The sequence below is a fragment of the Manis javanica genome, chromosome 6 (assembly GCF_040802235.1).
Source record: "Manis javanica isolate MJ-LG chromosome 6, MJ_LKY, whole genome shotgun sequence".
NCBI lineage: Eukaryota > Metazoa > Chordata > Mammalia > Pholidota > Manidae > Manis > Manis javanica.
In genome coordinates, this window is record NC_133161.1 from 6,443,468 (window position 1) to 6,459,715 (window position 16,248).

Consider the following 16,248-nt stretch of genomic DNA (forward strand, 5'->3'; position numbering starts at 1 on the left):
GGCGCCGCGGGTGGGGGGCGGGCCTCCAGCGAGTCCCAGCGTGCACTGCGCGGGGACGGGGCGGTCGGGCCTCCAGGTGTCTGCCGGGTGGGGCCCGGTGGGACGGCAAAGGGCAATGGCCACCCCGGCTCGGGTAAGAGGGGCTTCCCCCGCGCCGCGCCCAGATGCGGTCCTTAGGGAGGGTCTTCGGGGTCCGGCTTGGCGAGCCTGCGGCCTGGGGTCCTCGGGGCCGGTGTCTGCGGACGGGTGGGGTGGAATCTGGGGGCTCCTTGGGCTCCGGTGTAGGGTCTGGGCCTGGACGGAGTCGGTGGCCGCAGCTCCGGGGGCTCATCTGTGGCCGAAACCCCCGCGCAAAGCCGAGCGTGCACCACGCCGAACGAGATGCTGGCCGAGCCTGGCCCGGGGGCGCCTGGGCGTGGCGGGGGAGGACCTGGGGAAGGACAAATTGGCCCGGGGCTGGTGATGGGCGTACAGTTCAACTAGTTTTACATCACAGTTACAAATTCAGAGCAATGTTTTCAAAGATTTCCGATTCTTAGTGGTTGAAATGACGTTTGGCAGGGGCTTAAATGTCAGAATTCAGCTTCTAACGTGTTAAAGTTTGTGTTGAGTATAAGGAAGGAAGACATGTTGGAAGGCATAGAAGAGGATATATAAACCTGAGTACACATTTGATTAGTGTTTTGTTGAGTTCAGGGTTAGAGGGAGTGGCCATTATTTTTATGTCTTATGTTTTATAAACTTTAATGTTGAGCGTTTTTGCTGATTACTGAACAAACGAGACCATCCATTTAAAAATACTGTTAACCTCAAACCATAATTCCCAGAATTACATATGCAAAAGATATGCTACACTTTGTAGAGAAATTTTAAGTAAACGGGAGATATACCGTGCCCAGAGATGGGAAGGCTAAATATAGTAAATATGATACTTTTCCTCCAGGCTAATATATAAATTGACTGCCGTGTCATCAAAATGGCAGTAAGATTTTTGTGAATTTGGATAAACAGGTTCTGAAGTTCATTTGGAAAAATAAAGGTAAAAAATGTGATTCTGTAAAAAGAACAAAGAACGGGTAATTGCCCTGGCAGATAATAAAACTATAGAGCTATAGAACTAATACAGCTACAGTGCTTTTTTGTGTAAGGACAGACATACAGAGCAGTGGAAACAAAGGGCCCAGAAACAAACTGCCCAAAATCCATGTCCTTTCTGAAACTGCAGATTTTGACCTTATTTAAAAGTAGAGTTGTAGTAATTCGTTAAGATGAGATCATACTGGAGTATGGTAGGCTCTTAATCCAATATGACTGTTATCCTTATAAGAAGAGAAGAGACACGACACCCAGACGCACAAAGGGAGAATGCCATGTGACGGCAGAGGCAGAGATTGGAGTTACGCTGCTTGCAGCTGAGAAACGTCAAGGATCAGCAGCTACCACCAGAAGCTAAGGAAAGGCATGGAACGCGTTCTTGCCTAGAGGCTTCAGAGAGAGCATGGCCCCGCTGACACCTTGATTTCAGACTTCCAGCCACCCTATGAGAGAATAAATTTTTATTATTTCACCACCCAATTTGTAGTACCTTGTTACAGTAGCCCTAGGAAATTAGTACAGAGACCTTCAGAAGCAGTGTTGGGACAGCCTTTTCAGTTGGAAAAACATGTTATGGTAGATCATTACTGTATACCATAAAAATGTTGCACTCTAGAAATTAAAAGTCTAAACATGAAAAGCAAGACTTCACCTTTTGAAAGAAAACAATATCTTTGTGACCTGAATGTAGGAAAAAACTGCTTAAAAAAGCAAATGACTAAGATTGATACATTTGCATTAAAATTTAAAATACAAGCATAAATAAAAGATAAGACACATAGTAGGAAAAAGTATTTGTGACCTGAAGTGTCAACAGTTAATTGACATACAAATTATATAAAGAAGTTATAGAACTGAAAGGACAGAGACCCAATAAAAATACAGGTAAAAGGATGTGAACAGCCAGTTCACAGAACTGAAAACAAATCGTCACTGGATAAAAGAATAGATTAAGTATTGTGACTTATTCAAACACTAGAACACTGTACAAAATCAGATCAATTATATCTACATGGACAGATCTCCGAATGTTGAATGACAAATGCAAGTTACAGTATAATAAAGCACTTGTGCATAAAAGAGAAAGCAACACTTTACATATGTACGTGTATTAAAAAATTAAAAACATGAAAAGTTAATATTCATCATAATGTTTGCCTCTCGGAAAGGAGGAGAATAGGACTAAGTATAAGAACTATCAAAGAAGGTACTGACGAGACTTCGGTTTCATCTGTCATATTCTATTGCGTGAAAAGAAAATAAAAAAATGTTAATATTTGTTAAATAAGTGGTGAATAAGAGTGTTCTCTGTAATTGGGTCTTTTAACCTTTTGAAAATTGGGTAAATGAAGTTTTTTTGATCATTTTTGGAAAACATTTAAAGTGAATTTAATCTTAATTTAAAAGAGAATAAGTATATTTAACAAATAAAAACATGTACTTATTTCTGCTATAGTATGTCACTCATTTCTAAAAATCACAGTACAATGCAAAATTGTGTATAAATCACAGCTTATGGGAGAAATGGAGTGAGGCACACAACACTCAAAAAGTTTTATTAGTGACATGTTAAAAAGAAGGGAACCAAATAAAAACACAGTCCTATGCACGTTAAGTGATTAAGAAATAAATTGCCTCAAAAAGGACCTGAAATTTCCTTCTAGAAGTGGGTGTAAGAAGAGGTGGGCTTGTGAGTAATTGTGAAATAGTGGAAGGAACATTTATCAGATGGCAGGTTGTAACACCAGATGTGGATAGGGAGGGCTCATAATAACAGGGTAATCCCAGTTAGATGGTAGCTGCTTGAAGGGTAAGCGTGTGTGCGTTTTGTATATTCTTACTCAGCTCAGTTCTCTTCATTCACCTAGTGCAACATTTCTCACTCTTGCCACTCTTGCCATTTTGTCCGGGATGATTGCGTGGGGAGGGGGCTGTCTGGTGTACTGCAGGGTGTTTGTCAGCATCCTTGGCCTCTACCCACTAGATGTCAGTAGAAACCCCCATCCAGTCATGACATTGCCGAATGTCCTCTGGCGGGGCAAAATTGCCCTAATTTACAACTGACCTAGTGTTTCTCACCGACAAAGTTGCTTATAAGCAAATGTGAAATTTTGAGAGAGGTTATTCCTTCATATATAATCATGTTGAAACAAATTCACACATTTTAAAAATGCTATAGCAGAAATGACTCATTAAGCTTAAAATAATGATTTCTGGTTTAAATGTAAAGGAATCACTAGAGTTTTAAAAACCTTAAGCTTCATTTTGAAGTAAATTTAATATTTGAAACAAGCTATACTTAATACCCATAGGAAATACATGACAGTAACAGTTGGAATTACAAGTAGTTTAAAGAAAACAAAATGTATATTTAATATAATTAGGGTATTCTAAATAAATATTAATTTACATACTAGTTACCTCAGAAAGCATTCAGTTTATTCAAATTAACCACAATAATAAAAACGTTAAGCAGTTTAAACATTTGCATGTGGGTTTTTTTGCATGTGTTATTTTTTTCTAATGCAACTTAAAAAGCAGTGAAATTCAATTCTTGATAAACTCCTAGTATCTTAGTAATAGGAGGCATCTTTGTTAATAAACGGAAACCAACAAATATTACCTGTAAAGGTAAACTATTAGAAGCATTTCCTTTAAAGAGTAAGCTGCAACTACTATGACTATCACATCATTCCAGCCAATACAGTGAGAAAAATAAGAAATGATAGGCTTAAATAATAAAGAAGTGTTATTTGCAGACTTCATATGCTACATGTTAGAAACTCCAAGGCAACCAACTGAAAGTGTTAGCCAAGAAGGACATGTTATAAAATAAACCTCCCAATCAGCTTCCCAAGCTTTCACAATTAGAAAATGTACTGGGGGAAAAAAAACTCTCAAACGTAGTAGCAACTACAACTAAAATACCTAGGAATGAAGCTTTCAAAAATTATGTAAGATCTTTATGAAGAGAACAATTTTACTAAGGCACCTAAAAATATAAACAAAAGAGATGCATTATGTTTCTGGGTGGGAAGATCCCCTATTTCAGTGATCCAGTTCTCTTAAAATTAATCCGTATATTCCGCATATGCCTATCAGAATCCCAATAGAATTGGTATAAACCTAACAAACTATCTTTTCTATTTATATAGACGAGAAAATAGGTAAGACAATTTCCTATTGGAAATGGTAGTGGATGGTCATGCCCTCTGAAATAGCAAAATATTTGAGAAAATCTTCATAAGAAACAATATTGGAGCAAAAATAGACATTCATCAGAGGAACAAATACATACCCAAGGATAAATGGAAAAGTAGGTTATGAAAAAACAATCCCAAATCAATGGTAAAAGAATAGACTTCAATAGTATTATGATGATTGAATATCCATTTGGAAAAAGAATCATATGCATCCTTACTGTCAGACACAGAAATAAGGAAAAAAGTCTCATTCTGCAAAAGTATAAAAACATGAAGGATTTAGGAGAATATATATTTTTTATTAAGGTATTATATACACTCTTATGAAGGTTTCACATGAAAAAACAATGTGGTTACTACATTCACCCATATTATCAAGTCCCCATCCACACCCCAATGCAGTCACTGTCCTGATCAGTGTAGTAAGATGCCACAGAGTCACTGCTTGCCTTCTCTGTGCTACACTGTCTTCCCCATGATCTCCCCACACCATGTGTGCCAATCATAATACCCCTGAATCCCCTTCTCCCTCCTTCCCCACCCACCCTCCCCAACCCCTCCCCTTTGGTAACTGCTAGTCCCTTCTTGGAGTCTGTGAGTCTGTTGCTGTTTTGTTCCTTCAGTTTTGCTTCGTTATTATACTCCACAAATTAGGGAAATCATTTTGTACTTGTCTTTCTTCACCTGGCTTATTTCACTGAGCATAATAATCCTCCAGCTCCATCCATGTTGTTGCAAATAGTAGGATTTGTTTCTTATGGCTGAACAGTGTTCCATTGTGTATATGTACCACATCTTTATCCTCATCTACTGATGGACACTTAGATTGCTTCCATATCTTGGCTATTGTAAACAGTGCTGCAATAAACATGGGGGTGCATATGTCTTTTTGAATCTGAGAAATTATATTATTTGGGTAAATTCCTAGGAGTGGAATTCCCAGGTCAAATGGTATTTTTATTTTTAGTTTTTTGAGGAACCTCCATATTGCTTTCCACAATGGTTAAACTAGCTTACATTCCCACCGGCAGTGTAGGAGGGCTCCTCTTCAGGAGAATATCTTTTATAATCTTATAATATGAAAAGTCTTCCAAATCAAGATACTAAACTTGAGGCCACAAAAGAGGTTCTAATAAGTACACTAACATAAAAAAGGCAGAGCACATTGAGAAAAGTTGGGGCAAGTATCTTTATTCGGAAATTTTGATGGTATCCCACCAAAAACAGCACTGGTAGGACTGATAAGATAGGTAAATTGGATACAAAGTAGTTACAAAAATTAGTTAACTTTTTTTTAATACTAGTAATAGTGATTTGAAGTATTCTTTGTAATTGATAAAAGAAACAAACAACATCAGTGGGGTATATGTACCCATAGAACATAATGCAACTTAGAAAATGATTTGCCTGTATATATATATATATATATGGGTCTGGAAAGACGTCTTTGACATTAAGTAAATGAAGTTACAGAGTGATTTGTTCCCATTTTTTGTTTACAAAGAAAGAACAAGTCCTATATGTGCATATAGCTTGAATAAGCATAAGTAAACCTGGGAGGGGTTGTAGTGGTTAACAGCAGAACCATGTGACTGCAGCAGCGGAAGGAGCAGAGCCAAGGAAGAAGTTCTACAGATAAACAGTGTCCAATACAAACCCTTTTTGAATTGATGCAAAGGAGCTGGAGTCACTCAGAAGCAATCATGACTGTGTATTATGTCTGTAATTTCAGTTACCTCTGACTTTTGAGGATGTTGCCATTTATTTCTCAGAGCAAGAATGGCAGAATCTAGAAGCATGGCAGAAGGAGCTTTACAAGCACGTAATGAGAACCAATTATGAGATTCTTGCTTCTCTAGGTAAGTCACGGAAGAGGGTCCTGTAAGAGGTCTCAGTCACTTGATGCTCCTGTTTGTCAGGTAGCCACATTTCTCAGAAATTAATTCAGAAAGGAATTTTTACCCTGAATCTTTTGTTAGTATTTCTGCTTTGCTAGTCCTTACTCAGGGTTAGACTTGTACATGAGAATATTTGAGCCAGTGTGTAAGGTGACTAAATATGTCCAGGCTTTTATTCACCACATACTCTCAGGTTGCCATGATTTTCCATGTAGGCGCATGCCTAGCTCATATCCATAATGTACCCTGTGTATCTTTAAACTCGGATACCCCTACCTGTCAGTTTTTACAGTTGGGTCTGTACATCCCAGAAAAGCTGATGTTATGTTTCCCAGCAACAGGATTTTGGAAGGCTATACACTGATATGTTCAACAGCAACTGTCTCCCTGTGGTTATGGTAATGAGAGTTCTTATTAGTCTTTTTGCTTACTTGGTCTTTATTTATCAACTATGTTTTTTTTTTTTTTTATCAACTATGGTTCAGTTCAGAGAAGCATCAAATGAATGATGAAAGTCCCTTGTTTCCATTCTCACCCTGCCATCCTGTTAATTCCCCAAAGGCAACCACTTTTAACCATTTCTGTTCTAGTTCTTCCTGTGGTTTCCTCCAATTTAGCTATCATGTTTTCACCTCTGTTTTTTGGTTTATCAAGTTTAAGCAGCATTAGTTAACTCATTACTGTGGAAAATGAGGCATTAGCTCACCCTATCCCTCTTCTATCTCCTTTTCTCCTTCTTCCTAAATTCTCAGGGTTTTTTCATGCCTCTATTGGCCACCTTTATAGGTGAAATAAGAAATTTCTAGATCATGTTCCATCAACTATTGTATCTCTTGACTCCTTCAGTATATGAAAGTAAGGTAATTAGTTCTGTAGCTTTCTCCACTTCTCCTGCCAGCTCCTGGCACCCATACCACTTCTTTTATATTGCAAGGTTTCTAATGTTTACATTGTGTTCCATTCCCATCATTAAGTTCTCCAGGCTTTATGTATAGAATGTTTTTAAAACATGTAATCCAAGACATCACAGTATTTTTATTGTTACTGCAGAAACAATAATTGAATCTATAGTGAAAGAAAGAATCATTTATCATCAATCCTGTGTCACCCCAAAAGAATGTTCCAAGCATCAGGAGCAAATAGATGGGAAGTAGTACATCACTCTGTATTTCATTTGCATTTCCTTAATGGCTAACACATTGAGCATATTTTCAATGATATATCTTCTTTGGAAAAATGTCTATTCAAATATTTTGCCCATTTTTATTTTTTTAATTTAATTTTTTTTTTTGAGGGTATCTCTCATATTTATTGATCAAATGGTTGTTAACAACAATAAAATTCTGTATAGGGGAGTCAATGCACAATCATTAATCCACCCCAAGCCTAATTCTCAACAGTCTCCAATCTTCTGAAGCATAACGAACAAGTTCTTACATGGTGAACAAGTTCTTACATGGTGAACAAGTTCTTACATGGTGAACAGTGTAAGGGCAGTCATATCACAGAAACTTTCAGTTTTGATCACGCATCATGAACTATAAACAATCAAGTCAGATATGATTATTCATTTGATTTTTATTCTTGATTTATATGTGAATCCCACATTTCTCCCTTATTATTATTATTATTATTTTTTAAATAAAATGCTGAAGTGGTAGGTAGATGTAAGATAAAGGTAGAAAACATAATTTAGTGCTGTAAGAGATATTTTGCCAATTTTTAAACTGGGTTGTTTATCTTTTTGTTAAGTTATAAGAGAGTTCTCTATTTGTCCTGAATACTGGACCCTTATCAGACATGTTTGAAATAATTTTCTCGCATTCTGTGGGTGTGTCTTTGCTTTCTTGTTGGTACCCTTTGAAGCACAAAAGTTTTTAAGTTTGCTGAGGTCTTATTTTTTCTTTTGTTGCTTGAGCTGTTGCTGTTATATTTAAGAAACCATTGCCTAATCCAAAGTTACAAAGATTCACTCTTATATTTTCTTCTAAGAGTTTTTTTCATTTTTTATTTTGGTATCATTAATTTACAATTACATGAGGAACATTATGTTTACTAGACTCCCCCCATCACCAAGTCCCCCCCACATACCCTACTTCTTCTAAGAATTTTATAATTTTAGTGCTTATATTTAGGTCTAGATCCACTTTGAGTTAATTTTTATATGGTGTTAGGTGGGGATCCAACGTCTTTTGCATACGGATATCCAGTTGTCTCAACACCATTTGTTGAAAGACTTTTCTTCCCCCTCTTGAATTCCCTTGGCACCTTTTTGGAAAATCAATTGACCATAAAATGTAAAACTTTATTTCTAGATCTTCAGTTCTGTTTCATTGATCTATATGTCTATCCTTGTGCCAGTACCACACTGTTCTGACTATCTTGCTTTTAATATCGGTTTGTTGAATTCTGGAAAAAAAAAAGGGGGGTGGATTTTGGGAATATTGTCATGTTAACAACAGTAAGTCTTCTAATTCATGGAAATATCTTTGTATTTATTTAGGACTTTTAAAATTTCTTTCAACAATATTTTAATATTTTATTGTACAAGTCTTGCAATTTTTTAATTAAACTTATTCCTAAATATTTTCTTTTTTCATTATTATAAGTGGAATCATATTCTAATTTCATTTTTGGAAAAATACTTTTATTTTTAAGAATGCTGGGCATTCAACCTACATAAAGACTGAGAATAGGTGTGCAGATTTAAATAAAAGATGGTGATTCCTTTTCTCATGAGAGCAGCTTTAGAATTCTTTTGGGGTTGAAGTCAGGTTTCAGAGGGCTCGGGCAGAATGTGGATAGTGGGTCAGTCTCTACATGTACCACACCACTCCAGCATTTTATCCCGGAGGTATTACCCAGCATATTCTCTTTCTCTTGTCTGGACCGTCCACTAATTTCCCTTTAGTCATCTATGAAGCACACTTTTGCTTCTGTTAAACATGTATTATTGAAAGAAAGTTTTATTTGAAAACAAATATTTCTTACAGGGACCTGGGGTCATATATTAAGAGTCTCATGAGCAGTTGTTCATGTCATTCCTTGCAACCGCTTCTATTCTAGCAGATCTCAGCTGTGTTTTAGATTGTGATTAGGACTGCCAACTAGAAGTTGTTAGAATATTTTAGCTGGAGCTACCTACTTTGACATTTCCCGGGACAGGTATTCCAGTGCTTAATTTTTTATACCCCTTCTTCCTATGGTATCTCCAGGTGTCTCAGAGATTGTCCCACATTCTCATAGAACACTACTAGGGAGTTGTATAAATCTCATGATAAAATACAGCACTGCTAGTTATACGGGGACCAAGAGGTAATTAAAACAGCATAACTGATCTAACAGCTCCAGATAGGTTAGTAAGCACTGCTGGGATGTGTGCAGTTTGCGCCTCTTTGTGTAAACCTATCGTCTATTTTTTGACACCCATTCTCATACATTGTCCCAGGAATAAATTTTGAGAAATTTAAGGACAACTCACTGTGCTTTAAACTTGGTGCTCAAGGAAACCAAATTGTCCTTTCTGACTTGTCTGTGCAGATGAAGGATTTGCAAAACCAGAACTCATATCGTGGATTGAACAAGGGAAAGAACTCTTCAGGAACTGGGGAGAATCACAGAAATCAGGAAAGACAATTTGTTTCTCTGCTGACTTGCAATTTGCTCCAGTTAGTAAAGGACATCTGCTTTGGGGTGAGTATTAGGAAATAAGGGCCCTGTTCTCAAGACATTACGTTCAGGTTTCTTAGTTCCAAGTCTCTGATCTCGTTTTTCTGTTTCAGCAGTTAGGCTGAGGCATGGCATCTGCTGTGTTTTAGAGAAAGGTAGGAAAGCAGAGCAGTTAGGAGTGTGGGTTCTGGAGCCTGAGTCTGGGTCTTGTCATTTGTGGGTGACCTTGGGCAAATTATTCAACCTCTCAGTACCTCAATTTCCTGACCTGTAAAGTGGTACCTACATTACAGGATTAAGTGATTTACCATATGTAAAGTGCTAAAATGATACCTGGCACAGAGTAAGAGCTCAGTAAAAAGAGCTCCGAGGCAGTTATCCAAAACTTAGTGACAAAATTGCTTCTTTCCTGTCTGGAGACTGTCACCTCTACTTGAATGCCATGCACCCTTCCTTTGGGTGCCTGAAACTTACCTCTCCTCTTTTGTTTCTTGTCATGATAGGAGAGTTTGAGATTTTTGGATTCTTAAAAGTCAGCATTAAAGTATGGAATGAGAAAGTCAAAGGGGAGCATCATTCCAAGAAATCCTGTCATAGTGTGCTTAGCTTATAGCTGCTGCTTTCTGGAGAGTGAAGGAGTTTTTCTCCACAAATTATTTCACTTTTTACCATCTGTTTCCAGTTCTTCCAACAAATCTTTTTTAAAAGTTGGTAGGAATAGGGGTGAGGAGTGGGGACAGGGCCCCAGCCCTGCTGTCTGACCTTCAGACAGCTTGTGGGTTACACAGAACTGGTACAGTCATCACTGCCTGACTCCAGGACGCCTGCACATTGGAATGGGTGAGTCTGATGGCCCTGAAATCGTAACAGTGGTGAACACTTTGAGCACACACAGTATGCCAGGCACATGCCAAGCACTGTGTACACATGAACTCGTGTAGTTCTCATGAGTCTTAGGTGCTATTGTTTCTGTTTCTACAGGAGAAGGAACTGAGGCCAAGCTTGACAAAGGCTGCACAGTGGTAGATGGGATTCGAACCCAGACTGTCTGATTCCAGAGTGTAGGCCCTTCATGTGTGACCTTTATTTTCCTCTTTTCAATATGATTCTAAGATGTCTGCTCAGTTCTGTTTCAGCAGACGCTCACCATAAGACAACCGAGCGGAAATGTACTCGGTTGTGTAGCTCAGTGGAAGCCGGGTTCCCAGGCCACCTCCGGTCACCGCTACAGATCACTTACCCATGACATAAGCCTTTAGTCATGCTGGAGACAGGAATACTGACCGCATTTTTGTTTTCAATTTCAGAAAGCCAGCAAGCTGTGAATTCAGGAGAAACTAAATGCCATTTCCAAGTGGACTGTCTTCAGAGCCAGTGTTCCTTCGAACCCTTCTTAGGAAAAAGCAAAGATCCTTCCTTCTTGCCGGATCAAGGCATCACCCTCACGAACTCACAGAGACCTGGCACACGTGCGCCAGTTCCAGCAGGCCCCAGCTGCAGGGAACCCGTCCGGCGAGGAGGAACCCCAAGTCCCCAAACCCTGGGGGTCCCCTCCTGGGAGAGCGGCGAGTTCCGGTGCCCTGTCTGCGGGGAAAGCTTTCGGAGGAAGGGCCACTTGGAGGAGCACCAGGGCAGCCACCCGAAGGCGCGGCCACGCAGGCCCTGGGGGAAATTCGGCAGCCGGGCTGATCCGCAGCCGCAGCCGCAGCCGAGGGCCCCCGCGGGCCCGGGGCCCCTCCGCTCCAGCGATTGCGGGCGGAGCCCCCAGCTGCGGCAGCATTTGCTTAGCCCTCTGGCGGGACACGCTGGGAAGCGCCCGCTGCAGTGCCCTCAATATCAACTCTGCTTCCGCCACAAGCGGACTCTTCTCAGCCACCGCCTCCGGTGCACGGGGCAGAGGTCTTCCCAGTGCCCCAAATGTGACAGGGACTCTCTTCCTGAGGCCAGCGTGTGGGCTCTCCGGGAACAGACCAGCACAGGGGCGCCAGCCTCCTGCGGGGGAGGCCACGGGGCCGCCTGGGAGCCGGCCGAGCTCCGCGCCGCGCGCTCGGGAGAGGGGCCCGGCCGGCGGGCGGCCTGCGCGGAGGGGGTCCCGGAGAGCCCGTTGCCCTGCGCGGAGCGCGGCCCGCGCTTCCCCGCGAGGTCCAGCGGCAGGGTGCACCCGGGGGAAGAGCCCCTGCAGGGCGCGGAGGGCGGCAGGGGCTCCCGGCCGGGCGGCGGGCGGCGCGCGCCCCGCGGGGAGAGGCCCTTCTCGTGCCGCAAGTGCGGCCAGGGCTTCTCCCGGCGCTGCAAGCTGGCGGAGCACGGCCGCGTGCACAGCGGCGAGAGGCCCTTCCGCTGCGCCGACTGCGGCCGCACCTTCCGCCAGAGGGGCCAGCTGCTGCGGCACCGGCGCCTGCACAGCGACGAGAGGCCCTTCCGCTGCCCCGAGTGCCCGCTGGGCTTCCGCCTGCAGAGCATGCTGCGGGCGCACCGGCTCGGCCACGGCGGGGAGCGGCCGTTCTCCTGCGCCGAGTGCGGCCGGGCCTTCACCCACCAGTGCAAGCTGCGCGAGCACGTGCGGGTGCACAGCGGCGAGCGGCCCTTCCGCTGCCCCGACTGCGGCAAGAGCTTCCGCCTCAAGGGCATCCTGAAGGCGCACCAGCGCACGCACAGCCAGGAGAGGCCCTTCCCGTGTGCGCAGTGCGGCAAGGGCTTCACCAGGCGGTCCAAGCTCACCGAGCACGCGCGCGTGCATAGCGGCGAGAGGCCCTTCCGCTGCGCCACCTGCGACAGGAGCTTCCGCCTCAAGGGGCAGCTGCTCGGTCACCAGCGCCTGCACACCGGGGAGCGGCCCTTCCAGTGCCCCGAGTGCGACAAGCGCTACCGCGTGAAGGCCGACATGAAGGCGCACCAGCTGCTGCACCGCGGGGAGATGCCGTTCTCCTGCGAGTGCGGCAAAGGCTTTGCGAAGCAGTCGAAGCTGATCGAACACATCAGGACACACACGGGGGAGAAGCCTTTTCAGTGTCCCAAATGTGACAAGAGTTTCCGCCTGAAGGCCCAGCTGCTCAGCCACCAAGGCCTGCACACAGGGGAGAGGCCTTTCCACTGCCCCGAGTGTGCCAAAGCCTTCCGGGAAAGGGGGCACGTGCTGAGGCACCAGCGCATACACAGGCCCGAGAGGCCGTTTGCCTGTCGTGACTGTGGCAAGGGCTTCCTTTATAAGTCCAAACTTGCCGAACACATCAGAGTGCACACAAAGTCCCGTGGTGCGCCAAGCGAGCCCGACAGCCAGAAAAGGCTTAGCCAGCTGTTGGCGATGATCGAGGCCGACTGGAGCTGAAGCAGGGCTGGTGTGCCTGGGGATCCACAGCACCCTTAGCCAAACCCGCGGGCTGACAGATTTGAGGATCGGGCCCCTCGTTGGAACAAGAATGTAATCCAAGTTAAGTTAGGAATGTGAGAGACCACGTGAGGTTTCCTTGTTTAAAACATCACCAACTGTATTTCCCACCCTGTGATTTCAACAAGATTATTTGTTCTTCCTACCACCTTAAATGGTAATTTTCCCGCAAATGCTAAGCTAGCTTTGAACCCTAGCTTGAGTTCAGACAGGAGGAGATCCCTCCAGTACTGTTCTCAGACCTGTTCAACGTCAACTCTACTTTTCCTTTTTTTTTCATGGTATGATCCTGAACTGGGGACTAAATCTAGTGCATTTTGTTGCAGGCCTGATAAGAGGCTGAATTTGGTTTGGGTTCATTTATTTTGAAACTGATAGCAATGAAGAGTTCTCTGAATCCTCGTTCTCTGTTTGTGTGTCTGCTGAGGTTTCACAGAAAGCTTATACATGGTTCTGCCTAAGGAAAAGCTGATAATTGCAGCAAAATTTGGCCAATTTGAGTTGAAGAAACAACATTGAAGGTGCTAAGATAGTGGGACTAGAATTTATGTAAGAGACTGGAATAGGAGACATAGATGGGAGTTCCCAAACAGAGACGTTATTTGAAGCTGTGAGTGAATGACATTCCCCAGGGTGACTGTCTTAAGCAGGTAATTAGCGAAGCCAAGCAGCTTTATCAGGGAGCATAACAGGCAAGATTTTAGTGTGGAGGATTTTCAAGCAGATGTTAGAAGTAAACAGTACAAGTAGAAGCCCAGGGAAATACCCCATTTGTTACATTAGGTGAAAGTTGTGGGAGCACAGAATGTTTCTACTTCAGGGACAGAATTGTACTCCATGCAAAGAATTCCTGACTTTTGGAGTGTTCACATTTCAGGTAAAAGAACGGCTGGCCTAAAATTCTGAGGGATGACAGAAAATGAGACTGTCAGTAAACTGTAATAGACACTACTATATAACAGCATTTCACAGATGATTTTCTCTGGAACTGTAGTTTCCAAGATATTCTGAAAAACAAAAATAATTTCATGGGCAATTAGTTTAAATAAAGTTAAATAGTTCTTCCCCTCCCCACCTCTAACACACACAGTGTACATGATCTCCAAGAGGAATACGTAATGTATAGTACATTCTGAGTACACTTTGTCGCGCGCCCCGTCCTCGCCGGCAAGAACAGCACGCAACAACAGCAGGATTCTTCTGCAGAAAGCTTTATTCTCCAGCTCTTTATGAAACAAATGAGTTCGGCAGGACCCAGAGGGGAAGGAGAGGCTTGCTTATATAGTTCTCATGCTCTGACCTGGTTGGTGCGGCTCCATATGCCTTATTAGCATAACAATTTGGTGGGTCTCATTGGTCCTTATGCCAAGGCGTAATTAGCATGTGGTTTAGTGGTGTGGGATGTTTTGTCACTAGGAAGTTCGGGGCCTTCTAGCTGCCCTGCATTGGGCGCTATTTTCTGAGCGCGGCTGCCAACACACTTGACCTTGGGATTCCTCCCTCCTTGCCTCTCTCCCCTCCTTCTCAAAAACACTGTGATCTTGGGGACACAGCACTTCGGGATTCATTTTAGTAAATATTACTGAAGAATACTCCTGGCTTCAGCAAAGCAGCCCTTTGTTAAGAAGAATAAGAATCTCAGGAAATGAGGTCTTCCATTTTAGGAGACAAAACAGACCTTTTAGTCAGAATAAATTGTTAATTGGTTTTAGAGCACCCTCTTCCCTCAAGTGATGGGACACTAACAAAGATGATTGATAATAAGAGATTATATCATTCAGGTAGGTTTATAATCACTCAGAGCCACACGTGGACGTCTGTTGTGTTCTCAGGGCAGCCAGTCTTACAAAGCAGAGACAGACTCAACATAAGCAAAGAGGCGGTGGAGGTCCCGGTGAGTCACCGTGTGGGGAGCAGAAGAGGAGGCTGTGATAATGAACCAAGCAGAGGTTTCAAGGGACACTGAAGGCCGGCCTTTCATTTGGGTTTCTCAAATATCATCTGTAGTAATTGAAGCATTTCAAACATAATAAAAAGCCAGAGTGTTTGAATTTTGTTAGAAACTGGAAATTTCTTGGAATAAGTTAAAAAAAGGATAAGATCCAACTTTTGTTCAGCAAGGGCAACCCCAAGTACCCTTGGCTGCTCACTCTAAAGATGCAAAAGATAGCTCAGTGGTGTTTATGAAGATAGAGGGACTCTGGGAAGAAGGTAGGGTAATCACAGGTTCATTAGACTTCCTTTCCTATCCTGCCAAAAATACGCACAAGGAAAAATCAGTGCTGAGATATCCTGTGGGAATCCCTGAAATTCAAGAATAAGGAAGGATGCCCACAGGCATCTACAAAATCATCACCTACAAAGGAATAATAAATCTGACTGGCTCCAAAAATGGAGATCTTATTGACAAAAAAAGAAAGAGAAAGGATGATGAACAAGTGGGAAAAAAAGCACTCCCAACAAATAGAAGAACTATATTTCAAATCTCAAGAATGTTCAGAAAAAGTGGAGAACAAGAACATAATGTTATGAAGAAGGAAGCATCTGGTAATAAAAACAAATTCTAGAAAATGATTGCTAAAATAAAAGCAGTATAATTAAAGAAATCTTCAAGGTGAAAGAGAAAAAAAATTAGCAAGAATATTTGGTGTCTTGATTTAGGTGATGGTTACATGAATGTACACACACACACACAGGCAAAGAAACCTTCCAGAAAATAGAACCAAAGAGCCAATGGGTAGAAAATGAATTATGCAAATATTAGCCTTTGCCCATTTTTCTATAGAAAAGATATCTACATAATATATCTTAATCATATGTGCATACATGATATAAATGTAGGGGGAAGAGAGAGGGAAAAAGAAGACAAGCAAATAAAGGGGGGAAAATACACCAAAAAACCCCAAATAGGATGTGATTACCTTTATGAACTTATAAAGAAATGTGTGTGTGTAAAATTACAAGGAAATTTTGACATTTTAAAAAGTAATAAATATTA

The 16,248-nt window shown here is 42.3% G+C and overlaps 1 protein-coding gene across 2 annotated transcripts; it reads left to right on the forward strand.

Annotated features, from left to right (window-relative positions):
* The first annotated feature begins 1 nt into the window (after position 1).
* Positions 2 to 15,679, forward strand: ZNF786 (zinc finger protein 786). 2 transcript variants are annotated; one of them, XM_073238266.1, is made up of 4 exons: positions 2 to 133; positions 6,031 to 6,157; positions 9,737 to 9,889; positions 11,173 to 15,679. In XM_073238266.1, exons 1-4 carry the CDS (start codon positions 116 to 118, stop codon positions 13,188 to 13,190), a joined length of 2,316 nt encoding a protein of 771 aa, XP_073094367.1. In that variant the 5' UTR covers positions 2 to 115; the 3' UTR covers positions 13,191 to 15,679. The 2 variants fall into 2 exon arrangements, 1 of the variants encoding a protein (XP_073094367.1); XR_012132061.1 differs by lacking the exons at positions 6,031 to 6,157; positions 9,737 to 9,889; positions 11,173 to 15,679 and adding an exon at positions 1,331 to 2,383 and having other exon boundaries at positions 14 to 133.
* The last annotated feature ends 569 nt before the right edge of the window (positions 15,680 to 16,248 follow it).